This window comes from Coturnix japonica, chromosome 12 (genome assembly GCF_054131305.1).
Source record: "Coturnix japonica strain WE chromosome 12, WE-NBRP24, whole genome shotgun sequence".
In the NCBI taxonomy this organism is placed as follows: domain Eukaryota; kingdom Metazoa; phylum Chordata; class Aves; order Galliformes; family Phasianidae; genus Coturnix; species Coturnix japonica.
The window spans coordinates 14,759,966-14,786,880 of NC_140674.1; the positions used below are offsets into that span (position 1 = coordinate 14,759,966).

Consider the following 26,915-nt stretch of genomic DNA (forward strand, 5'->3'; position numbering starts at 1 on the left):
AGGGTATTTCCCCCATCCCACCAACTGGTGGCTTGTTCCTGTAGTGAAAAACAGTGTGCTGCCTTCTTAGCTATGCAGCAAACAGCTGGTTATGCTGATGCCCTGAGCTGGCTCAAGAAATTGAGCTGCTTTGTTGCAGATGAATGTGTACATGGACTCCCATGTACATGCTTGTACAGACGAACACAGATCTGTGAAGTATGTGCAGTGTTTTGCAGGGTTATGTGTCAATGTTTTACAGGGTTATGTGTTTGTGCCTCACTGCCCTCCCTGTGGGCAGTTGTGTGAGCTCACCAGGAGAGCTGTGCACAGTCCTGGTGGTGGGAGGGGATGTTCTTAGCCTGTATTTCAGCCATGTGCTCCTTGGTATCAAATCAGAGCCCAAGTGATACTTGCCTAGGGCTGACTTTGGATGTAGCAGCTGATGAGGAGCTCCAGTTTAACACCAAAAAAGGCATGTACTGCAATTTTCCCTTGGGACTAGCTATAAATAATGAAATGTGCTGGTTGACCTCAGAGTTGGGCTATGACTGCTCTTCTAATTGCACTTAGCAGATTATTTTTTTTAATACCTTATCAAAGACAGGATCCTCTGGTTTATTCATAGTAACTCAGTATCCATCTCTTAGTCCACAGCCACTCATGTTTTCTTGTGGGAACTGTACAACTGACTGTGTGACCGTGTGCTAGTGTGGAAGCACAGGTTGTTTTCCATTTGAGAAAGAACAGCAGTGAGTCACCCCTGTACTAAGCAGTGTTCTTATGGCACCTTTCTTCTCAGACATCTCGTGCTTTATGTAGCAGGAGTTCCTAACTGTTTGTTTAATATATCTTGAAAAATAATATACCCTTCTTTCTGTAACAGACACTGTTCCTTTGGTAATATATGACATCCTGTAAAGTACCAATGTCTTCTTACTGAATTGGTGAACGCTGCAAGGAAATTCTGTATGCTGTCCAATGTGGTGAAATATGGGCGAGTCTGAGCTGCAAGAACAGCTTGCAATGTATATATATACAGCAGTAAATTAAGCAGCTCCTGCTACTTGTTGGATTGTACTGCTTTTTCACTTGTTGGGAGATACTTCTTTCTCATCTGTTGGCTTTAAGTCTATTTTAAACCAAGCAGAAACCAGCGGAATAAATGGTTTGAAATACAAGAAAAGAGTAATTGGTGAATTCTTAGGTGTGGTGTTTTTTTTTCTTTAACTCTTGTTTTCCTGCACTTAAGAGACGTTATGTCACACAGCATTCCATTGTGGTTGATGAGCTGGTCTGTCTTTTCATGGGAGTTTTGTTTTGTTCACTGATGTCATGTCATGTTGCTTGCTGTAGTTATGAACAGGAAGTCCCAGCTCTTACTGGGAGTAAATGATGACTTCAGTGCTTTTCTTTTGAGAGCAGAATGGGGAGTGGTTCATTTGGTGCTTTATTTAAATATATGTGACATTCATACAACCTTTTTATCATGTGTTTATATTTTAAAGGTGCATCTAATTGAAAAGCAGTTTTGCATATGCATGCAAGACAACGATACTACGTGTCAGTTTTAAACTTGAACTAAAGCTAAGTCATAATTTGAGATGTCTCGAAATAATACTAAACCCACTTTGATATACTGTTAGGGGTAGTTAGCTAACACATTTGGTTCAGTAACAGCAAAGGAAAATCTCACTATAATGTTAGCTGCCTTGTTTACTAGCGGAAGGTTGATGTGATCCAAGCAGGACTTTCAGCAAAGTGTACATATTTGGTGAACTGCTGTCATCGTTTGTTTTTGTTTTGAAGGATTCTTGGACGTTGGACTTAAGGACAAGATTGGAAAAGTTCCTGTGTCTGACTCTCAAAGCCAGCCAGACTCCCAGGCTTCTCACTTTATTTGTATCCTTTTGAGAAAATACTTTGAAGATCATTAGAATTACTGTAAAGAGGCAGTATGATTTATTGGAAGAATATGCTGGAAGATTTATAATGCAACTGCAGAAGCATTACAGTTCAATGTCTTTTATGGTAGGAAGCATTGTTTATATTCCATGTTCAAAAAAGCCTTTTTAAAGGAGTTATGTAAAGGCAGTATATGGGTGGATATGAAGGTCCATGTTTCCCATGTGACTGTTCATTGCTTTCCCAAACCTAACTCCTTTCTTTGTGTTTCTGAAGCACTTAGTCTTTTCGGTTAACCATTTCTGGGTCTAGCTGAGTGTATTGCAGAACTTTTAAGGGTTCCAGAGATTACTGTTTTACTAAATGAGTTGTGTTTCAGACTATTTTTCTTCCAATGACACTGTTTAAGCTGTGTTGTGAGGCCTATGTTTGCAGACTGATTAGCTGTGTGACAAGATTACCTTCTCCATTTTTGGTCAGGACAGTTAAGGGTAAGGGACAGAAAACCAAACTGGAATCTTTGTTTCTAGCTCTTTTCTTCTTTAACAGGTAAAGATTAAATCCTCATACGTGTACTCCATCCTAAAACAGAGTGTTACTGAGCTGGAAATGTTATTCCTATTCCATTCTTGTCTGTTCCCAAGGATGAGGAGCAGTGATCAAAACAGTCTGCTTTCACTTCCATATCTCAGCTGTTTTTATGTGTGTGACACAGAGCAGTTAGAGAAAATTGTCTCTCTTGTTATTCCTCTTTGTGGAGTAATGGAGTGGATCCCAGCTGAACCCAGAGTATTTCTTTGGTATAAAAATTCATCACTTGGCCTACAACATCTCCATGATTTGGTATGTAATCAGCGGTTTGACTTTTGATATTTATAGTTAATACATTCAGTCTGGAGTTACCAGATCTTAGAGTTGGATGCGGTATGTGTAAAGGCCAGCAAGAAATTTTACATCCCTATCTAACAATGAATGTTGTGCACTTAAGATTTTAAGATGTATTTATTGATTCCTTTGTTATTGCTTTTCTATGAAGCGTTGTGCTTTGGCTGTTGTCTGTGTCTGTAGGAATATCGGGTTTGGTTGGGTTTACCAGGTGGTTGGATTTCTTTGTGTAAGAGGAAATGCTTTTTCCTGAACAGCTCCTGCTCATACAACAGAAGGAGAGCGGACAGTGCAATAAAGGTAATTGCTGAGATGTGATAACAATATTATGTATTCTTAGGGGCTGTAACAGCAGTGGAAAGTAGGCCTACGGTGACAGGGCAACTTTCAGATGCAGGGCAATAAATCCCTTGAAATCCACACCCCAGTTTCAGTGCTACACTGCTGGAGGTCTGCAGGGCTGAGCAGAGGCATGTAGTGGGGCTGGGAGGGGCTAAGGGTGGGATTTGTGTTTTATGTCTGTTCTGCCCTGAAATCAAATTAAGGTAAAAACAAGTGGCTGTATGAAGTGCTGCCAGCTCTCTGTTTTTAACTACAGTTAGAAAAGCTTCCTCAGATTTGTTTCCAGCACCTGCTTATGCCTGTCTTCATCTTGTAGACTTGAGATCTCAGCCAGTTCTTCTGTAGACTGTCAGACCTTCATAGAGAAAGTAGATTTTTGTTCCCCTTTGCTTATCCTGTTTAAGCTCTTAAAGTAGAGCAGTTTGATGTCTCCTGAGGATCTCTTAATTTAACATCTTAATTTAAGCACGATTCTCTGATGTTTTTTTAGGTAAGGTACTCATAAATGCTTATATGACTCAGTGATGTGGGGTCCTCTAAAAATGGTATTTCATCACAAAGTCCCATTAGATGCTGATGGCTCTTGAAGTGCCTTTTAAAAATCAATAAGTAGAATTTATGTTCCCAAGCCACTTTAATTCATTTTTTTCATTCAACTTTCGTTGTTCAGTTTATTGGGAGGGATTTGCTTCAGCCCAGCTTGTGTTCCTAAAATTACTCTTCCTATTAGGAAAAACAGTTTACCCTCAAGGATTTATTCTTTATAGATTGAATTAGAAAGAAAATGAGATTCATCTCCCAGAGTGAAGTCCAGGTATTTTCTTTAACGTTGTGCTGCAGATTGCATTGGACTTTAACTGAGTAATAAAGAGATCTTTGCAGATCTTTTTTTTTCCCCAAAACTCACTTTTTTTCGCCCATTGTCATGGAGTTCAGTTGAATCCACACAGCCTTAATTGGCAGCTCTGCTGTGTGCCTTAATGTTTGGGTAGGTTTGGAGGTTTTGTAAAGGGTATCTGAGGCCTTGTATCATGTGAAAGTATGGGGTGTATGTGAGAGGTTAGTTCTGCACTGTGCTTCTCAGATAGCGTGGGATCCGCAGCACAGACTCACCATTGGAGAATGTTTGTTTTCTAATTGGAGGAGAAATGTACAACATGCTGATAGGTGACAGATGAATGGGAAGCACTATGGTGATAATTCCTTTGAATGGCCTTTAGGGAATAGTTGCCAGTCATTCATCTCATGTGCTGAAGCACTTCAAGTTAGGGTGGGGTGGTGCATGTTCTTTGGAGGGCGTCCTGTAGAGTTTCTTGTGTGCACCTTTTCTGTTCAACCTGTTTCAGTCTCTCACTCTTTGCCCATTTGCTACAAAACCCTATAATAGAATTAGAACTTTGAAAGGCAGCTGTGCTGAACTTACAGCTCACCCTGATGTTTTCAGTTCAGGAGAATCGCAGAAAGGCTGGTACCTAATGAAAGCTTCAGGCTTTCTGTGCATCCTTTGCTGTAAGAGGAATGGAGAGAAAGAAGGGTTTGTAAAGTGCTCAGCTACTGTCCTCCCTGTTCTCCTGTTACAAATCTGTGCGTGAGTTCACGGGTTCATCTCCCACCATTTGGGGGTAAGTGGAGAATGGAGGAAGTGTGTTAGGCACAATGTGCCTCTATCAAGATTTACTCTCTCCCAAATGACTGCTAACAAGGAAATGTGCCTGTTCCAAATATAGATTGCAATTTCTACAGAAATGAGGTGAGCTGCTAGGAGTTGAGGCAGCTCCTGCCTCTCCCAGGGGCAAAGTATCCTATGTCAGACACCAGGGCACCTCAGCTGGAAGCAGCTGGCAGGGCCATGAAGCTTTGCTTTCTACTGCGAGCTCCTCTGCATTGCACATGGGAGCTCAGCTTGGCCAGAGTCTGCTTCTAGCAAAGGCTGTGAGGATAGGTGGACATTAGAGAGATGGGGAGAGCAAGCACAAGTTCAGGAAGCATATTTGAGGCATAGGTGAGTTGTCGTAGAGAATTACAATCAATCTTGGGCTTAGAGAGAAAAGCTTGTTGTAGAATTATGTGTGTAACTCCTTGGTTACTCGTAGGATCTGGAGTCATGACATTAAAAAGACTTGCAAATCAGCAAACATGATTACATGCAAGTCAAGAAAACAGGTAGAAACGTGCAGATGTTCAGAAGATGCCTAATCTTCATTTGGCAATCAGCTTCCTGATCTGTCTGCACAGATGCTGGTATTGATTATGGGAATATGACAAGAATGCAAGGGGAGAAAATGGAGCAACACAGGCCTAGCTCTTCCTGCAACTGACTGCACGTAGGTCAGTTACATGTCCACTGTGAAAGCTTCCTGCCTTGTTAGTAAAAGAAACTTTCATGAAATACTTTGCCTTTTTTAGTAAAATTACTGTTTGAGAAGATAGTGATGTAAAAAATGCAAGATGTGTCATGACTTTTGATTCCTCTCTTTGACTGCTGTTTCTTGGTAAAGGCCCTTGTTTATTATTGATAATCCCTGGATTTAACAGTCCATGGGTGTGTTGGACCTGATTCTTAGTTGCCAAGACCAACGTTTGTGAGTTATACAGAGTTCAGTGTACGTAGTTATACTCCCTATAGTTGGAAGACAGATTTTCATCACTGGAAATCCTCCAAAGGAAAAGTAAGAAAATGTACATTCTCTGTATTCCCTGCATCATTTTGAGTCTGTAAATTTATAGCAAAGCTTTTTAGTTTATTAATGCACTTTTTTTTTTCCTCTCTAAAAGATCCCATTAAAAAGATCATCTAACTTAATTTTCTGAGGGTAAAGATGTTCTGCCATCTAATGATTTTCATAGAGATGGGATAAAAGCAGCTTATTTCTGAAACCCTGACAAGCCAGAAGGCAAGATTTTAAAGCAATTTCCAACATCAGAATTCATGAAGCTATCTAATGAAGGATCTTTTTATTATACGAGTCTTACAGGCAGTTCTATTTGAGCAATATTTGTGGCAGTTTTGTCTCCTAAGTCCCTATGTCCATTGCTTTCTCACTGGTTTCTCAGCAAGCAGCTTTCTGTACAGTTACTTAGCAGTTATTTGTACATAATTAGTAAGATTATCATAACAGAAGGCAGCTTGAGAAGGCTCTGCAAGGTAGCCATGGTGCTGACCCACCACTCTGCATTCTTCCCTCTGCTGATGGTTGCCATCTGTATATACTAGCCATTGTGGAGCAGAGCAGAGGTTTGTGCCTGAGTTCAGAGAGCAGGGGAGTAAATGGCATGATCCCAGGTGAAGATCCCAAAGTTTCCTACATGCCTCAGCTATGTTTCTCAGCAGTTCTGTGATACAGGAAGGTTTGCCCTTTGTCTTTATAGAAAGAATGAGTAATGGAACAGTGTGATAGTTTCCTCGAAGATGCTGGAATTTGTTGCCTCTTCAGAGCACTAAGTAAAAATGCTTCTGGGTTCTTTTGCTGCTAAAGGTGATGTTATTTCCTTGTTGTTATTATTTTGACAGAAACATTGCAGCATCTCCATCAACAGTTAGTGGAGTCAGAGCACAGGACCATGACCTATTTGAAGCGGTTTAACAAAATGCAAGCAGACTACCATAATCTCATTGGAGTCACTGCAGAGCTTGTGGATTCCTTGGAGGCCACAGTCAATGGCAAAATGGTGAGAGCTGAATCAGATATGTACTTGCTTCACAGCTAAGCTGAACCTGTTGATTTAATTGGTAAAGGGAACAGATGTGAGAGGTGAAAGGGTTATTCACTGTACCACGTGGGCCACAAATATATGTGACTGGAAAAGGTATAGCTTTCTTTTGGATGTTTTTTTTATACAAAGATGATTTTATGCTTTATCTTTTGTGCAAGAATACCTCTGTACTTAAGTTCAGTGTAACCTGCGGAGGATTCTTGTGACAGCCTCTAGATGCTTTTAAGGGAGCTGTGAGTTGTTAGCAGGGAGAATGACCTTGGAGTTCCTGTGCTGCTTGCTGATAGTCTCTATGGACCTTCTTCCTCTAATCAACTGAAGGTGTTGTTTGATCCTTCCCAAATGTGTCCAGATGATGGTGCTCTTTCGTTAAATTCTTGGTTTCTGTCACTTCTGAGTCCAGAGCGGAGCTGAACGCTTGAGTAAAGTAATGCTGAAATTACAGCATTATGAATTGGAAGGGTTTTATTTTCTTGCTGTATACCTATGAATATCAGAAGCATCTCCATTTCCTATAATCTCTCTCATATGTTCTGGACAGCCAATAATTATTCTGCGGTTAAGCAGTTACCCAGTGGTGTAGATTTACCAAAACAAAAAACCTAAACTCACTGAGATGCAGTACAGAACTTTGCTTCATAGTAAAACATAACTCACGTTTATTCCCTCTCCTGTACAACTGTGACTTAAGTTCTGCTCTTTAGATAGGTAACATTTCAATAGATTGTTGCTTACATGCAGAATGGAAACGTGTTTCTTACTGTTGGAGAATTCACCTCTTGGTTGAGGAGAACTCAAATACAAGCACTGGTGTGACAAAGCGTAAGTTCTATATCATCTTGTTCTCTTGTTATGTTTTCTGATTTGTAGATCACACCAGAATATCTTCAAAGTGTTTGTGTTCGCCTGTTTAGCAATCAGATGAGACAAAGTGTAGCACAAAGTATTGACTTCACAAGGCCTGGAACGGTAAGTGGTCGTGTTTCCTGGGCTTTTGTGGATAGCTTGTGTTGTGTTTCTGGCTTCCCCCCCCCCCTCCCCGGTGGTTAAGTACCACCTGAGCTGTGTATTGTATTGTATATTTGAATTAGGGAAAGAAGCAGCATAATGTGTTCAAGTTTGCGTAAGATTGTGACATAAGATTTTGTTGATCTTATATGCTGGTGAATGACAGTTACGCAGCCACAGGTGTGTAGGTATGATGAGTTCTATTGTTATGATAGCACAGTGGGCCGTGTACATGCTAAAGTAGCAAACTGAATGTTTAAAAACATAAGCTGATGTCATACGCATGGTTTGATGGCACATCTTAAGCAATTTTAATTTAGCTAAGAAGAGGTGGTGATATTTCTCAGCTCTGGACACACACTTTCTTCCTTCTGCTGTGAGGGACTCTCCTAAAACCCCAGAGCAAATTGTGATTGCCATCTAAAGAAGGAGCATCAATGAGAACGCATGAGGAAAAGCAGCAGAAGAGAGGACTGTGTTTTTGTAAGAATTAGTTTTCAGAAGGCCAATCTGAGCCACCTTGTTGATTTACACAATGAGATTAGCCCCATATCTGAAGATATTTGATCTTACCAATAAGTAGATCAGGATGCCTGTTTGTTTTTTCTCTTCCTTCTACACTCCCATACCCTTCCTTCATTGTTAATGGTCAAAACTCAGATCTTGCACTGGCAGTGTGTTTAGGAGATGCACTCTTAGCAGCTCTAGCAGGCTGCTTTTCCAAGGGTTCAGGAAGGAGCCAGGATCTGTGTCAGCTACCTCAGCCTTAGGGGCTGTATGTAATTCTTCTCTCCACAGATAAACACCGTGTCCTTGCTGCAAGATTATACCATCTTCCATGCCTTATTATAACGTCCCTCCCCCAATTTTTCTTCTAACCAACAATTTTCTGAGGTTTTCCATCTTTCCTTGTCATCAGCTTTCCAAGATAAAGCTTCATGTATCCCTCTCATCTGCATATTGCCATCTGGTACAGCCATGTGCCACCTTCTCTTAGTTCCTTCTTTTTTTTTTGCTTGTTTCAAGATCTCCCTTTTTATTTTACAATTTCAAGTTGTTTCTTTGTGTGATGAGATGACCTTCTGATCTCTTGAGCCCTTTTGCAGGCATGGTGCAAATTGTCTTCCCTATGGAAGTTGATGATTTCTCTTTTCATCCACTGTAGGGTGCGTGGAAGTGGCTGAAGCTGTGCCCTTGCCAATGAAAGCTCAGTGGACTACATTTGTCTTTTTGTTCCCCGTCACACATGCTGCTTTAGCAAAAACATCTTTTCTTCTGCAGCTGAGTAGCCTTTAAGTTTAAACATCTGTTTCATTTCGTGTGAAAAATGTCCATTAGAATTTTAAGACCAGTAAGTGATCATTGAAGAAGTGTGTAAGCGACGGTTTATAAACACGGAGTGTCATGAAGAACCTCTGTCACATTTGTAAGAACAAGATAGACAAACAGATTACCAGGAATAGTTGACACTTAGCTGCTCCTTTGGGACAGGTTAGGTGACTGTTTAGAATCTCTTTCAACTATTCTTCATCCCTTTCCTTCTACAAAACAGCGTTGAAATGATTGTCAGCTTTACATATTATGTTTGTTTGCTCCTGCTGTAAAGGTGTCTATAGAAGGTTTTCTACTCTGGAAATGCATTTATCACTGAACTTATGCCAACATGGCAACTTTAATGTAATTTCCTGCTATGTAGACAGGTCAATGAAAGAGGTTTTGATGCAGGTGGGTTTTCTGCTCACCTGAAAGTATATTTTGCCTCCTTTTTCTCCCAAATTAGCTGGGTTAAGCTGAGTAAAGCTGTCTTCTTTTGGTAGTTGAGTATTTTTATAGTAGATTTTACTAGCGTAACTATTTCAGTGCATCTTAATGGTCCCCTACCCGCACTACTTGAGGCAGTTGTTGTACTATCAGAGTTCTCTAGGGAAAGACCAGGACAACTATAGCACTGAGCCTGTTTAGATTAAGGGTTTCTCAGCTGGTTCAGGTCACTCCTTAACAGTGAGGTTATAGTAGCTCCTGTGGTTGAAATTTAAATGTTGTTTCTATAAGCAGACTCTCATATTCAAGTGTTTTGAGCCATTAGCCAAGTTTTAGGGACAGGACTGATCACAGTCTTCACTGTAGAACTTAACTGCATAATAACCAGATTCCTCCATCTTGTCCTTTTCTCCTGCTTAGTAATGCTTTCTTGTTTATTTCCTGTGTAAATAGTTTTGTTTCTATACATGAACAGCAAACATGCAGAAACACAAGTAATTATAATAAAATATATATATAGCATATATATAGCCCCCAAATACTTCTAAGCACTCTGATGACCCATGAAGCCAGATGAGACTGACTGAAAGCCATACTTGGTCTGCTTGCCACTGGGTCACTAAGTCATCCCTTTACTTTTTAATTAAGGCTTCCAAATGCCTCATTGTTATACACTTAGATGTTATTGTTCTACACTTCAGTGGTTTCACATAAGTTTTGGAATAAGACTGGAGTCATCATGACCTAGACAACATAGTGGCATGAGTGCAGCATCTATGCTGGATTTGTGTTGGAAGATCCCATCGCTTTTTGCTTGTAATTAATTGGAAACACTGGAGTGTGGTCTTTCAAACTACTCCACATTCATGTTGAAATTAAAGGTCTGCCACTCAATGCACAGCTGACATTCTCTTTCTAACAGGTTGTAGCATCGTACTGTGAGGTGTGCACTTGGTCTTTGCAGCGTGTTTTGTTTTGCAGCACACTGGTGGCTTTAGGATATACTGGGAAGGAGGACTGTACCTGCGCTGTAATCAAAATGAAGTACAGTACTGCCCAAGGAAATGAAAGAGTGAGCCTTGGATTATATCCTTGGTAGCATTACTTATCTGTAAAATTTATTTTGTTCCCAGTGCATTGTACCTAGTGAACAATTTGTTATATCTGAGTGTAAAGGTGGGACGTGACACTGAGAAGTGGCATTGTGTAATATAAAGCCTTGACGTCTCAGGCTCTGAAAGTACAGTAAAGATAGCATGTATATATCACTTACCAATGTGTGCTGTTCTTGTACAAACACCAGCTTCCTGCTTTGTCTCCTGTCACTAGGGGCCTGTCTTTTTGTACTACAATAAATTCATATCAGGAGAGCAAATCCCAGCACTGGTCTTTCTTACAGAACTGGCTTCAAGACTTGAGGCAATAATGTTTCTTAACCAAGAGACTTTCCCAGTGTAACCATATCCGTGAAATCTTGCTCAGCAAGGGTGGCTGGTGTTGGCTGTTGCTTTGGGCTCTCCTATAAACTGGCTTGAATCTCATTCTTCTGCTAAGCTACTGTATGCTTCCTTCCAGCTCTGCAACCTCATGGGGCAGCTGGTGAGCCTGATCTGCAGCCCAGTGACAGGATGCATCTGCTGCATGCAATGGTATAGAGGCCACGGTGCACTGTTACAAGTGGAGACTTTTCTAAGGCTTCTGTAAGGCCTTACTTTATCTTAAGGCTTTTTTGAAGGCTATTCCCATCTTTGATCATGTCACTTGACATGTGTGCTTCTGTATTGGAAGACAGAGCCCAGGAGAGCTGTTGGAGCAGAAAATGGCTGGATTTAAGAGCAGGAGATCAGAGCACCCATTCTGACAAGTTGAGGCAACAGTCATCTGAAGATTTAATCAGATTTCTGACTTCATCATGTTTGTTTGGGCAAGGGAATAATGTAGGTAATAGTGGATAAGTTTGAGATTAATTCTTTTAAGCATTTATTTAACACTTTCCATTTTATTTGTAATATGCTTCAGTTAACTCTACACCTCAGTTTTCTTTTCCTTTTAAAATTGATTTGTCTGGTGAGTGAGAAGCGTGGATGCATGGTCTTTGTTGCCTGCAGCTGTGTCAGTTTAATATACAGCATGAAGCCTAGCACTTTCTTTCTCTTTACTAGCTTGGATTTGATCTTCTGTCCTGATCCAACATAGCTGTTAAGCATCAGCTCAGTCTTAAACCCATGCATAGATTTCCCAATTCATATACAGTGCGCACCATCCTGAAATGTCTTGGATTGTAATAAGAATCTCTGAACTTTGGACAGAAGAGGAAACAGGGAGTACTTTGCAGATGTGTAGTCTCCATCAATAGTCGAGATGAGTCTTACCCACTGGAAAGAGATTCTGTGATTAGAACTTTGTAGTTCGTTGCATATGTTGTTCCTCTGTCATGGAATAGAATTAATACCCATTATGCTTTTGTTGCTCTTCAGTCTGATTATATTCGCCTGTGGATCTAATTAGCTGAATTAATCTCCATAGTAAGTTCTAAGTGTTTAAGTAAGTTTTTCTTAGGATGAAGTATGTATTTATTTTCTGTCCCTGTCCATGGAATTATTCTTATATGTTGCTGCTTGCTTATGGGAAGAAACAAAACTGCCTTTAAATTTGAACAGAGAGAAGTTTCTTCCTCTGCTGACACAGTGCAGGATGTATTTCTCTATGAAACTGCCATCTGCCGCTACTTGGGCATCTTCTTTGCTTCACTTGTTAAATTCCTCATCCCTAAAGTAAGGTGCCGTCATGAGCAGGGATTTCCACAGTCTTTTCCTGTTGTCATCCTCAAATCCTTTAGTGTCATCTTTGTCCTGATGCCTGTGGACATTTTCATTGGCTCAGGTCATTTGGTGAAATTTCATCTCATCACATCAGTGGTCACCTCCTGGTTTCTTTTGCTCACTCATTGTGATCTACCCATGATGTCTGTCATGCTAAATTTAATTTAACTTTGTCTTAGCCAGGAACTCTGTGTGCGTTTGTAAAAGTTAAAATGTTCATTCAGGGAATTCAACTGTTCTTATTAGATATTAACCTGTTCCAGGTTAAATCAGATAAATATGTTAGTCTCAGTAAAGAGAACATGGCATGTTTATACTAAGCTACTCAAACCATGAATCACGTCTGATTTTTACCTTAGTAATTCAGTCATAGGTTTCTTTTCAGAGGCTTTTCCTTAATGTAGGCTTGGAACCTTTGGGGATGGGGAATAGATAACATTCCTGAAACACCTCACATTGTTTCTCCTGGCTTTCATTAAGTGATGGTGAGAAATTTCAGCTAAAGCAAATATGGATAAAATTCACAGCTGCTTTCTCGTAAGCTGAGGCCTTCTGATAGAAAACCATGTCCACTGAGCCTTATCTCTTTAGGTGCTTCAGTTTCGTTAACAATAGAGTTCATAGATCCACAGCAACATGTCAGTGCTTGGTGTATAGCTGTTCTAACCAGCAGTTATGATGGAGTCATGTACAGAGTGGGTGCATCCACCAGGTATTGGAAGGAGAACATGAATGTACCCTAAGTGATGCACTCTGATTTCAGTCTTAAAACATACAGGTTTGTGGAATGGGAGAAGAAGGTGTTTATACTTTTCTTTGTAGAGCTAATGGTCTGTTAATCCTTAGCTACTTTTAATTTTGTTGTTGTTTGGTTTTTGGTTTTTGTTTTATTTTAAGGACTGTGCATTTCTCTGTGATTTATTTCTGTTAACTTGTTTTTTTTTAATCTTCTTTATTTTAATGTGTGCCTGTTTGCCCATAAAGGGACATTACTCTATGAGCCCTTGTGATGACGGATATGTAAGTGTCTCTATCTTTATATCCTTTCACGTTGCCTGCTGCAATCTGTCACTGTTTGTATCTCTTCACTTCACAATGTGTTACCATTTTCTGTGTATTTTATCTCATCGTTACATTAACTGTATGGTTTATATCCGCTGAAAACATGTGCAAGGCTTGGTATTTATGCATGGAGAACAGAAGTTCTCAGTAACTTTATGGCCTTGTAATATGTGTAACATGGCATGTCAACAAAAGATCAACTTTGTCCGCAACTGTTACGTGAAACACAGCTTCTTTATAGTGTACAGAAAGCAATCGTTTCTTCCACATGAACGTCAGTGTATATAATGTGAGGTCTTTGAAGTGTGCCAACCCCATCTAATCCCACAACACCTTTGAGTAAACAAGTGGATGGATATTGGTGCTTAAGATAACACAGCTTATCAGGGGTGTGTCTTATTTTATGTGTTTGTGTTTTTGATTTGTGAAGTTTAACTTTGCATTTAGAGATGATAATTATTATTATTTTTTTTCATACAATTAAAATGGCCCCATTTCATTAGCAACCAAAAAAGCAAAAGTATTCTGTGCACTGCCTGTGGCTTCTGTAACCCAGATGGAGGTTTGTGTTCTGGCAATATTACAAGTAAGCCATAAGAATCTAATTCTGCCCATACTTGGTGCATTCTTTGCAAAGAGAGGAAATGAGTCCAATTCTAAGTAATTCAATATGTAATCAAATCATAAAGGTGATTGACACTGATTCTAAAATTGTCAGTCAATATACTGCTTTAAAATCACCCATATTTGATGGGTTTTCTTCCTTGTTTGAGTAAAACAAGGTCTGACCTTCCCAGGAGCACTAAACTTTATTTCTAATGTGTTCCTCACTTTCCACTTTAAATGCCATTTTGTTTGGAGAAATAATCACTGTATGCAACAGACTATTCCTTATGTGCTTCCTTTTGTTTGACATATAAAATACATGTTCATCTGTGTCAAAAGATGACCTGTATCAAACAGCCTGGTACTGCAGGTGTGAGAGGTGCTACTGGCCGCCCTTTGCTGGGTGCTCACCATTCTGTTTCCTTTCAATATGATCTGTTTCAAGACTGAGAAAACCTGTTTGCAGATGTGAGGACACGATTGAAATGATCTTTGCTAAAGGAAAGTTCTGCCTTTATACAGGTAGCTTAGTAACATACAACTTTATTCAATGCAGAATGTACTATCTTGCAATGCAGAATTGTTTATAATTTTTTTGACCTGTCTGACTCTAATTCTGGGGTATTTCTGGAATAGATAGATTGGTTTCCTCTAACATCTCCTTACTGTTTATATATAGGATTATTTTTCTGTCATCCGTTGTCATTATGTTGTCACACAGCATTACAGTGCGACCTTTTTATGCACGCTTCACTTCTCTTAGAGAAGCGATTTTTTGTGCCAAGTTGGAAGTTTTCATAACAGCACATCTCTGGTATAAGTAAGGAGAAGAAATAATCTAAAACACTTGCAGATCTTATGAAATAAATCTGCATGACCCCAGTAGAGACCTGCCAGCTTACACAAGCTGAGCGCCTCACCTGCGCTAAGCTGCATGCAGCAAGTCTTCCTGTCATTAGTGTGCACCAAGCATACATTGTGTGTACTGAATGTATATTGGTGGTTTCTAATGCTGTGTACACATTACCTGCAACTTTGGTTTTACTCTTCACACATTCATCGCATATCTTTGATTATCGATTCTGAATCTGCACTGCATTTACAGTGAATCCTCAGAGCACGTTTTCAGAGTGGTAACTGAGGTCAGGACCTGGTTTTTAGCTTTAGCCTTCAGCACATTACGAATATATGCAACGAATAGTAAAGTGGAGTTGGTTTGAATACAGGGCTGCAGCATTTGATAAGCTCAGTTGTGGTTTTGGCTTGCAGATGAAATGCATCTGTTTTCTTTTATAAATATTGATATAATATTTTTCCCTTTGAACTTCTTTATTTTATTCCATGCTGTTCATATTCAAGCATCGCTTCTTTCAAAAATGAAGGGCTGCCATCTGTGGCTAATCTGCACTGTGACTGAGTTGCTTTGCTTAATATGGCACCTGGTTTGGCTTTGGTAAGAAGCATCGCAAAGATAAGTCATACCTTGTGGTCCTACCAGAATGAGCTATGCTTGGGCTGTTGTCTTGTTTGTTTCTCTTCTTTCCTTAAGATGCCTGGATTCTGCATGTGTTTAATTATAGAAAAAATGGTTCTGCCTTACGGTTTTGCATGAGAAGTGTTTTGCTTGAGATTAAATCCATTAATGTTGGCTATTGCACATAAGTCACCTATGTATGTTCTTCATGATCATTCCCTGACCAGCACTTGACAGAATAGTGTTAGGCAGAAGGTTGGATAAATATTTAACCTGGTAAGACCGGGAAAAGGGCTTGGGAGGAAATACTAAGTTTAAAATATCTCTTGACAATGAATCATTCTAATTTGAGAAACTGCTGGTAAAGAGGAACTATGAAACCTTGGGTGATGCGGGCATTGTCTGGAGGTGAGTGTTGGATGCAGATTGAGGAAGGTCCCTTTCCACAGTGCCATTGGCTGCTTAGGTTTCAGTCTGTGGCCTTGGATTCATCACCTAGAAATGAAGATTGTAATGATTCCAACCAGCCTTGTAGAATCATTGGAATCTATTTCTGGTAGAGTGCTTCCACAGTTATGAATGCAAAGTGCTGATGGCTTCACTTTATCTTGTGCAATTATTTAAAGCAGTTGTTGTAAATAAATCCGAGTTTCCTGCACCCAAATACTCTCTCTCCCGAGTTACTTTTTCTCTCTCTTTCAGACGCACCGTGCAGTTAGAATTTGGACACTATTGCCACAGAAGTGACAAGATATGAGGGTTCAGCATTTAGATTTAAGAACTAACACCAAGGAAGAGAGTAAAAGATCCGTGAGGATCAAAAACCAGGATTCTGTTCTGCCAGCTTTCATTAGAGAAGGCAACCCAAATTCTTATCAGTTGAGACAAACATTTTTCCTTGTTTAAATGTAACCCTTAGTTCCTAAAAATTTAGAAGACTTCATGTTTTCACATTCATCTGCAACATGAAAGCCTGTTTTTAAAAGCTTTCGGCTAAAGATTGCAAAGAACTAAAACAAACGAGTTTTGTTACCAAATTTATAACAGGGTGGATTTTTGTTGCTGGGAATCTCTTGCTTTTGCTTTCTATAGTAGGGGTGTGTTGAGGAAATGAAGGCTGCACTGACACTCCTGCCAGCAATAGTATGTGTGAGAGCTTGGCCTTGGAGCTGTTGTGTACTGAGATAATGGTGAAGAAACTTCTTTTTTATCCTGACCAGATTATGTAGCTTCATCATATTAAAAGTACTCTTGCTTTAATTAAACCCAGGAGCTGCTCTGAAGGACCCAGCTGTGTTTGAGGTGTGATTTTCCTTTCAATAAATGTAACGCACAAGTCAAGAAGTAGAACTACATAAATCCCAAAACAGGGAAATAGTGGAGTTGTCACAATACTATAATGGTTGCTGCTATTTTGCAGAATTTTTCTGTTGTAATCATAGAATGATAACGGTTGGAAGAGACCAGTGGGATCATCTAGTCCGGCTGTAATCAAACATTCACTCTCTTGTTTTCCTGTTTGCAGGGTTTGTGCCATGAGTGTTTTGTTGTTTAATTGCAAAGCAATTGTTTGGTAGATCTCAAGAAAGAGCTCACTGGAGAGTTGGATGCTTGTGTCCTTGCTTTCTGGATGAGAAAATCAAGGCCCAGAGATAGGAAATTACACACTTACATATTGTTTGCTTCTGAGTGCTATAAGCATGTCTCCAGCCAATCTCAGTTTGTCATACTGTAAGGATATAGATTAGCTTACTTATGTGTAATTCCAGTTGTGTAAAAGCAGATGAAGAAAGGAGATCTCTGCCTGTAATGTGGTTGCATTATCTCTGCTTATCAGTGGTGCTGCCTATGGTCAGTCACATTGAATGGAGGTGCTGTGAAGGACAAGCCAGCCCTTAGAATCCTTTTGTCAGCTTTGCCTCATCGAACTTGAAGTAACGCAAACCATATCCAGATTGCTTCCCAGCAACTCCAGAAGGCTGAGAAAGCCTTCATCCTGTGCAGGTTCTAGGCTGATGCTTTTGGGTCTGAAGTACTAAGAAAAATGAATCCAAATAATTGAGGGGAAAACAATTTAAATATGTGTATGGTATTTTGAAAGATTTCTCTGTTGGTTGAGAAAGATTGTTATGTGAGGAGTGCTGTCAAGACAGGTTAATTCTGAAGTGCATGACCTGTTAATTATCTATTGTATACCAGTCATTCATTGACTTAAACATAGCATGAAATGCTTCCTAATGTGTGTATAAGCTTATTTCACATCTGAGAGAGCAGTTCCTTCTATTACGAAGAATACCCATGAGCTTTGTGAAATCCAGCACGTTCAAGAAGACGTCAGCCAGTGTAACTCGGTATTCTCTGCGGCATTGCATGGCTTTTGTCTGCTAAATCCCTCCGTTTTAAATCTGACAATAGACATTGATTATATAGCTCCCATTGAAAGAGGCTAGGTTAGAAGAGGAGGTGGGTTTTACAGTCATAAATGGTAATGAGACACTGCATAGAAAGTGAGTAGTGAGACCGACACAAAAGGTGACACAGAATATTCTGTGAACATGGTGTAAAGTTGACATTGAAATGCATGATATGAAGCATAGTTAGTGCTAGCTAAAGAAATATTTATTAAACCAGACATCTTTTATGTGGTGTTGACATCTTTAAGCTTTGGCTTGTGCAGCAATGGTGCCTTCCTTTGCTTTGAGTCACACTGCAGCAAAGCAGAAATATCCAGGCTTAAATGGAGCTTATCCTAGGCAGAACCACTGCAAATGGCATGCTGTCCCACATACCTTCTGTTTGCACTAGGCTTTTCTTTACATATTTATATCTGTGTTTATAGATATGTTTTAATAGCAGCAGGAAGTCTGAGACAATTGGTATTGAAATTGCATTTAGGTGCTGAAATGCATGGTATGTCTGCACTGAAAAATTATTGCACTGTTAAACTATTAACATTTTTGAAGTCAAGAGACATTGAACAAGGTATTCGTCTTCCTCAGTGGATCTCAGAGACTATTTTCTCCTCTCTCCCTTTTCTTTTTTTTGTATTTCTGAATGTTTGAGGTGAATTTTTAGAGTATGGCAGTGAAGACTGCACAGATAGATCATAACAAAAGGGATTTTCACTTTTTAACTACTTCGAAGGAATTATACTGAAGTCCTTTGTTTTTCTAGCTGTGTTTCTAAGTAGTCACATAGATTTTATATGAAAGGAACTGCAGAACCTCAGTGAGAGAATGCACTGTGGACCTCATTAGTAATAGTGCCAGTGTGAAATTTGGACTCATCTGTTACAATTTCCTTTTTTTTCCTCTGATCCAGGCTTCCACAATGTTAAGAGCATCTTTGGCACCTGTGTAAGTATTGCTGAGCTGCATTTGTATCTGTGAAGAACAGGAGGAGGGACTGGTAAACCAAAGTGCTCTGCCTGTCGTTTGCAAATGGAATCAGCCTGCATGCTTCCTCTGATCTCAGCGAGCATTGCATGCAAGTGTTGTGTGCTTGGATTCTTCTCTTGGGCAGGTTCAATAACATCCTCATTTCAGCAGGATGTTGCTAATCCAACAAATCTGTCACTCCACACCTGGGAGCTGTTTGCTCTGCTTTCTTTACTGTTTCCGCACCATACATTCCTGTTGTTGGAATTGATTTGCTTCTCACAAATCGAGGGAAAAAGGGAATTGCTAAGATGTTTTTTATGTGTACTTCAGGATCTTTTTTCTTCTGTGCTGAACGTAGGAAATTTTGGCTGATGAGTAGAAAAGAGATGATGTGACTGAGGTGAGAGATCTTTAAGATGCTCAGACCACCAGCTGGGTAATTGTTTAATATTTGCAAAGTGTGGTGACAAAGTAAACTGCATCTAAGGTGGGAAAAAGCCCAAGTTCAAAACATCATCTTAGGTTGCTTATTCTAACATGGTAATGGTAATAAAAATAACAAATGTGTAAAAATGTGGAGACCCTTTTCCTGGAGCAAAGTTCCTGTTTTGGCTCTTGACACCTCAGGAATATCAGCTGCACCAAATAAGGAGTTTGGATGAACATCAAAATTCACTATATTTCCTGTTTGCATTGTAGGAAGAAGCAGGATGTGCCCTTGTTGCCCTCTTTGGACTACGAGAAGCTGAAGAAAGATTTGCTTACAGGGAACGATCGTCTCAAGGCCTTCTTACTGCAGGCTCTGCGCTGGGTGAGTAGGATGGCCCCTGTAGAAATAAGTTGGTCCCTTCTGTAGGGGTCTAGATCTAAGATCCATCTTATGGGCAAGGTGATTGTTCTGGTGGTCAGCATTATAGGCAGCATCTGTCTTTGTCAGTGAATCTTGCTGATGATCTTCAGATGATGAGGAAAGCCCTGGTAGTTTGTGGCAGCATCCTCTCTCTTTGAGAAAAGCCAGGTAGGAATTCTTCGAATCTTCAGTGGAAGTTGTTTCTGATGGTTTTCAGGGAAATAGCTGCTGCCTAAAACAACATTTTCAACGCGTTGCCCTGTTCAAATTCATTTAAATACTGCTGTATCAAAGAATTACCAGATTCTAATTGGTATTTTACCTTCGTACTGAAGGTGTTCTACAGCAGCTTACAGTTTTGATCAACTCAGATAATTTCATGAGGTTTGTGAATGACTAAAGGTGACAACAGGAAGCTTAATTTTCCTGCTGAAAAGGAAGCTGACACTTTCATTGTGACGGCCGTGAAAGATGATAATACTGACAGTCTCGTCAGGCTTCAATGTCTGTTTTCACATATTAAAAAAAAAAAAAAGCAAATGCCTCCTGGGTCAGATCAGTGGTCCCTGTAACCCGCTGCTCTGTCTGAGGTGTTTCAGAAAAGCTCCATGTGTGTAGCTATTGAAAGGGCTTTTAACCTCATGGGAAGTAATGCTGTGTCCTTCTCACAGGAGCGGTGATTACAGCTTCCAAGTAACAGTTCTGTGATGGATCACTGAGCTGAGCTCAGGGCAGTTCATCTCATTCTCTTAGATCACTGAGGTTGAATTCCTTCTCCCTGTGAGAAAAGAATTAATTTTCAGCCATTGGGTATCAGCACCTTTGAAATCTTCAGTGGTCATCAATTCACATTTACCATTGATTTATTTGTCTGGTTTATTAATGTTTTTATTTATTTCAGCGCTTGACAACATCACATCCTGGAGAACAGAGGGATACCGTCCTGCAGGCTTACATCAGTAACGACCTCTTAGATTGCCACAGCAAATGTCAGGTCAGCTGGAGTAGTCTTCCTCTACCTTGTATGTGATACTGTTGGTTTGCTTCTGTGAAGTGCTTATAAGATTCTGCGTTTCTTCTAGAGTGCTTATGTGTTAGATAATACTGTTGCTAACAAGCGTTAAACAGTTTGGGTTTTTTTTCATTCATAAAGGTTACTTTTATGTGGTTCCCAGTTGTTTGAAGCAGTGGGCCTGCTTTCTACCTTGTCATTGCAACAGTGACCTGTACTGTTAGAAGGGTTCAAGGATTAGTTAATCGGTGATCTTATCTTCCTCCCTGAAAATTTCTGTGAGTGTTCTGTAAGAGCTGTGTATAGATAATGCCAGCAGTAAAACAGGGAATAAAAACGGTTTGCAAGGTGGTGTTCTTGCTAAGCTCCTGAGCTACTTCATTGTCAAGGAACAGCACTTCTATTCAGCTGATATTAACATTCAGTTAGTGACCAAAAAACCCTGTTAATTTTGCTGATGTACTTAGATGGGCTAATTTTAGATTTCCTCTTTACCAGTGCTGGTTCATTATAATTCTTACCCTACACCATGGAGCTTAATGGTGTTCTAACAAACTGAGCCGAGCAGCTGTGCTGCTGTGTGTGTGTTTTCTGCCTCTCTCACAGACCTCCCCCCGACCCTGCACCAAAATAAGATTAAAAAGAAAGAGGAAGTGGAAAATTCCAAATCCTACTGACAATTTTGAAGATGCCCAAATGCAGCCTATGCTTGTTTGCTTTGCAAATGTACCGAAACTTTTTAATTGTTATAGAAAACTTATGTTTGTTTTTACCCACTCTGGTGCGCTAATATGAATGTTTGCTCTCATTTTCAGAGAGGCGTCCTTAAATTATTGCAGTCTAAGAGTGAGGTAGTCAGGCAGTATATGGCGAGGCTCATCAATGCTTTTGCTTCATTGGCAGAAGGTAAGAAATCCATTGCAGGGAAACAAAAGGAGAGAAAAAACATTTTCATATAACACTGATTCATCAAATACTTCATGAGGGCACATCACTGCATTTGGGAACGTAGAGCCTTGCTGGCACCATTTTTCTAGGGATTTGCTCTCTTGTCACATGCATTCAAAAAGAGTTTGTCGTTATCTAGAAAGTTTTCCTTTTGATGTTGCATATGCACCATTTCTGTTCTGTTGATGATTTGTGGTCCGTGTGGGAGCTTACCCAGCTTAGTCTTCAGCCTCTTTATGAGGGTTAAAAAATGGGGGAGGGGAGAAAGGAGGGAATATTCCCCAGTGACTGAAGTACCTGCAGGCAGGCCTGCTACTGGGCTGCACAGTGGTCATTGCTGCCACTGTTCTTGCATTTCCTGCTTCTCACCTGAATAAATTTTTGCACATCACTGCTACCTCTTTGGTTGCATATGTGCAGCTGTGTATCTCTGCCTGTCCCAAATCAGCCCTTGGTTCAGTGTTAACTATTGCTTGGAACTGAAATCACTTTTGAAGTCAATAGCAATAAGGCACTTAACTTCCCTGAGCTCTTTGGAGGTGTCTGTTCTTTTCCTAGAATATACAAGACTGATAAATCAGAGAGCATGTGGATTCAGTGTGGTGCAAGCAGAGGTGGGCGGTTGGGGACCTCTAATGCTGCGAGTGGGTAGAGTGTAGCTAGTCTGCTAGAACTCATTTGTGCAGGTTTGTTTGGGCTTTGGCACAACACTGTGTCTCTTCAGGAAAAAAAAATGGAGGTCAGTCCAGCTTAGTCTTCCAAGGAGAAGAAACTTCTCTGTCGTGCATCGGTATCTCAGCATCTGTTCTTTCATCGCTCTTTGCACCAGGTCGTCTCTACCTTTCTCAGAACCCGGTGTTGCTGCAAATGCTGGAGGAGAGACTGAAAGCTGAGGACAAGGATTCCCTTACATGGGAGAATGTTCTGGGGGCTCTGCAGAAATTCAGCCTCAGGTGATGAAAACACAGCATGCAGTGGTGACAGCAGGGGAGGAAATGCGGGCTAAGTTAGGCTCTGTTCAGGGAGGAAAGAAAAGCGCTCGATTTTCCCATAACAATCATCAGACCCTCTGATGGCTGATGAAAGCAATGTCATTTATTATGGAGGAGAACTCAGTTTTGCTGACTGAATTATTCTTGACTTCCTACCAGTTATCAAGACCTGAGTAAATGTGCATCTCCTGCTATAGCTCCGTGTGCTTTTATATGTGTTCCTTAACCGAGCAACTGTAGTGAAAGTCTTTTGGATTTGCTTCACCTAGATCTCCAGTAGATGAAACACATGTAGATGTGCTTTGTATGAGATTACGCACTGCTTCCTCACATAGTATCTTAGATGTATTAGAGATGAAATAGAATAAATCTTCATATCCTGCTGCTTGAAATCAGAAATTAGTCTTAGAGAAAGGGATTTTTTCATTAAAGCAATGTTTGATAGTACAGGTAAGTTTGAGCTTTGGGGCCCGGCAGCATTTTAGTGAAACAATCTTCTGAAAATTTCCAATCTTTATTACTTTTTAACAAATAACACTTCACCTTATAGAAGGTTAATGCCAGATACGTGGCATGAAGTACTTCCTTTTTCTTTTCTCAGTGTGGGGTAATGTGCTCACTTGCTTTCTTGCTTTGCTCACTTGTTGGCAAGCTAGTGTGTGGCAGGTAGATGAAGCAGGATTTTAATGCACTCATATTAGTTATAAATGTATTTAAAAGCTATTTATGTTGTGATTTGTTTTGTGTGTGTGTGTGTTGTGATCAATTCTAGACGTGCCCTGCAGTCAGCGATGATCAAGGATGGGCTCATTTTCTGGCTGGCTGATGTCCTGGCAGATACAGACAGCCTGTCTGATTACACACTAGAATATTCCATTGCCTTGTTCATGAATCTTTGTTTGAGGAGTGCAGGTATGTTACATTTTGAGCTACTGTTTTATTCTAAGGAATGAATAGGGAAGATTCTGGGACCTGGTACTGATATTCCTGGATTCTTCAAAGTGACCATAAGTAGTAGCAGAAATTCACATAACCAGTGACATTTGCTTGTTATAAGCACTACTTTTGAGCAGATCTCTTCCTGAAGAATCCTAAACTGTGGAGATGAGCTTGTCCAAATTCAATGGGACTCTCCAAGATTTTGTTCCTTTTTTAGATCCAGCTTGTGAGGACTGCCATTCTTCCGTTCCAGGTCTGCTTCTCAAAGGGTCCTTGATACTTGTATGAGAGATTTGTTTGTATAAACGGAAGTCAGAACTAACTTGATCAATACTGAAAAGAGTTTACCCTGCAGCATGTGGACTGGAATGCTTGCAGGCAACATTTTGACAGTGCAGAGATTCCACATAGGAATACAATGTTCTTGTCTATGCCCGAGAGGTTTAAAAGAAGCTTAAAATAAATTCCCTCTTAAAAATGAAAGTAAGACAAGGATGAAAAAGTGGCTGCCTGGTATAAGCAAAATAACACCTTTGTTAAATCCCTTTGTGTTGCATCCTGTCCACGATTACCATTGCATAACTCTGAAGCAACTCCACTGATTTCAGCTCAGTTACGTTGTGCAACATTTGGAAGGAACAAGGAATAATATTGCTCTGTGTAAATGAATTACGTTTAGTATTGATTTTGAGAAATTCTTAAGAAGCTTGCTCTGATCTGTTTGTTTTTTCAAGCACACTTATGCTTTTTCCCCTTGCAGGGAAGAAAATGTGTGCAAGGATTGCAGACCGTGTACTCAGAGTTCTCTCTGATCTTCTTGGCCATGAGAATCACGAGGTACTGTGCAGCAAACTTTGGGTTAGGAAAAAGTTGATATGGTAGATAGGCAGTATTTTGAGCAGAATTCTCTAGGTTGATTCCTTTATAATAATGTGAGGTGTCTTGGGACATCTGGTTAAAGCATAATATAAACTCTGGGTTCTCGCGGTTATATCACTTACTCCTTTTTCCAAGGTCTCAGCAGAGGATGACTGGGGATCTTAGTGCTCCAGCAGTGACTGGCGAGCACAAAGGGTCACAGAAGTACAATTAGACAGATCTAGTGGCTTTCACTGTCCATAGGACAAACTATTTTTGCTGCTGCTGAGGGACAGTGGCAGGCAGCATGGTAAGAGGATGTTCTGTGCTGCCACAGCTTTTATCATCCCACTTAAGGCTACAGCACATGAAGCCTGTCTACATTTATGCTGACACAGTCTTGTCCCAGTTTTTTGCCCTTTCCTATTTTTTTGTACTGTCACAAGTGCTTGTCAGAAACTGCCTTTTCTCCTGCTTTCCTCTCTCTTCTTTTCTTTTCCTCTTGGTGGCAGTGGGTTGGATCAGTTTGCAAGAATACATTTTCAAAACAGGAGGGGAGGTTTAGATAGTAGCACAGTGTACGTGGTGTCCTATAAAGAAAATCACTGCTTACATGGGAATTTTTGCAGGGGTAGGCAAGCTTGATTAAACTCTCTAAACATGATTATTCTGTTTCTTCACTCTTTAATTTTGGCTGTAGACTACTTGGCTGAATTTGAGAGTTTTTCTTAGTGATCCAACTACTGGCCAATATTTCTTCTTCTTAGATACAACCGTATGTGAATGGAGCACTGTATAGCATTCTCGCCATCCCTTCGGTCCGAGAAGAAGCCAGAGCAATGGTAAGCAGTAGTGCTTTCTATAGCACAGGGGTCAACTCATATGCTGAAGATGGCACACATGTGGGTACATGTCAGGTGATGTGTGGCAGGATTGTGAGGTAGGAAGCGTGGTATTTTGAGGACATCCACAGGAGGCCCCTCACCTTTCGTATACAAGCAGGTATAAATGTACTGAGCATTTTTGCCATATTCGCTGCATTTTTTTTCCCCAGAGGTGAAGTTCCAGCAGTGCAAAGGATTCTTTCTAGATTATAAATTGAAGGTATTATTTTAGAATACTGATGTCCATGTAGCACTTCGTAAACTTCTATTTCCTCCCTGTAGTAAACTTGTTCTGCACCAGCAAAAAGCCAGTAAGGGAATGTGTTCCTCTTGCTACTTTTTTTTCCTGCCTGGTCTAGGTATAGTTAGCTGGGGAGAGCAGGCAGATTTTCCTGGAACTTGGAATTGAAAGAGCCTAATGGTAACAAACATGCTTTGATGGGAGCTGGAGGAAACTGTTCCTTCCTTTATACCTTAAGGACTGATCTAGAGAGTCATAAAGACATAACTGCTGTCAGATGTTTTACTTAGGAGAGCACAGGGCACTGGATGTCATCTTCAGTGATTACACACACACAACATCAAGCCTGTAAGGACCACTAAGAAAGAAACTGGGTTTAGGAAAAGGCTGAAGATGATCCTGCTTTTGATTTTCCTCCTCTGAACTTTGCATGGTTTTCTGTGAATGCAAATTTGCCCTTTTCTGTTGACTGCTGTGCTGACATCTGAGTTGAGAAGGCAGAAGCAGAAGATCTATTAAAAACTGCTGGTCATCACAGATACTTCTATGTTTAAATCTAGAAGGGGTCCAGATGGTGTATTTCTTTTATTTTGGGAGTGTATGGGCAAAAAAGAGTGCTTGGAGCGGAGCACAGTGGCTTGTTTCACACTGCCTGTATTTTTCCCATCAAAACAATGACATTTTAGCTGACAGATCTGTCACTGTGGTCATGTGAAATACTAATCTTACAATGTTTTCCCCTCTGCCCAGGGAATGGAAGAAATTCTACGCTGCTTTCTCAAGGAAGGAAATGCAGAGATGATCCGACAGATTGAATTTATTATCAAGCAGCTCTATTCAGGTCAGAAGAACAAATGCAGCTATCTGAGCTGTAAATCTTCACAAAAGCTATAAGAAGGCTCATGTTTTTATTTGGCATTGAAACTCCCACAGAGTGACAGTAATGTGATGGTCTGAGAGAGGGTGAATAGTGAATGTCAGGATTTGATATGTTTTAAAACTGACTTTTGTGTTGGGAATATAAAGAGGGAATAATAGACTTCATAGGTCTCAATCCTAGAGTTTGGGGACTGTAAACAAAATGACCTTGACTGCTTTCTTTCATACCAGTGGCCTCCTAAAGACCTCTAGAGATTGGTGTCAGCTAAAAATATGCAGGTGATACAAACTGTAAAATGAACTTTAGTTACTGTCTCTGCTTGTCTCTCACCCTGTAGAGAAGTGTAGCTCTGCATTCCGAAGTGGCTCACTGT

At 40.2% G+C, this 26,915-nt stretch overlaps 1 protein-coding gene across 9 annotated transcripts in view; it reads left to right on the forward strand.

The window, feature by feature from the left end:
* ARMC9 (armadillo repeat containing 9) overlaps positions 1–26,915 on the forward strand; it is a 49,538-nt gene that overhangs the window by 2,449 nt on the left and 20,174 nt on the right. For 5 of the 9 annotated variants that reach the window (XM_015871767.3, XM_015871766.3, XM_085513129.1 and 2 more), the window contains exons 5-18: positions 1,789–1,881; positions 3,045–3,069; positions 6,623–6,780; positions 7,696–7,794; positions 13,401–13,436; positions 18,880–18,914; positions 19,638–19,749; positions 20,690–20,782; positions 21,616–21,706; positions 22,578–22,701; positions 23,513–23,652; positions 24,440–24,516; positions 25,305–25,379; positions 26,413–26,503. In XM_015871767.3, the coding sequence (XP_015727253.1) occupies positions 1,789–1,881; positions 3,045–3,069; positions 6,623–6,780; positions 7,696–7,794; positions 13,401–13,436; positions 18,880–18,914; positions 19,638–19,749; positions 20,690–20,782; positions 21,616–21,706; positions 22,578–22,701; positions 23,513–23,652; positions 24,440–24,516; positions 25,305–25,379; positions 26,413–26,503 (1,249 nt within the window). Of the gene's footprint in view, positions 1–1,788; positions 1,882–2,403; positions 2,728–3,026; positions 3,070–6,622; positions 6,781–7,695; positions 7,795–13,400; positions 13,437–18,879; positions 18,915–19,637; positions 19,750–20,689; positions 20,783–21,615; positions 21,707–22,577; positions 22,702–23,512; positions 23,653–24,439; positions 24,517–25,304; positions 25,380–26,412; positions 26,504–26,915 lie in introns of those variants that run through there. The other 4 variants (XM_015871768.3, XM_085513130.1, XM_015871769.3 and 1 more) reach the window with 3 other exon arrangements.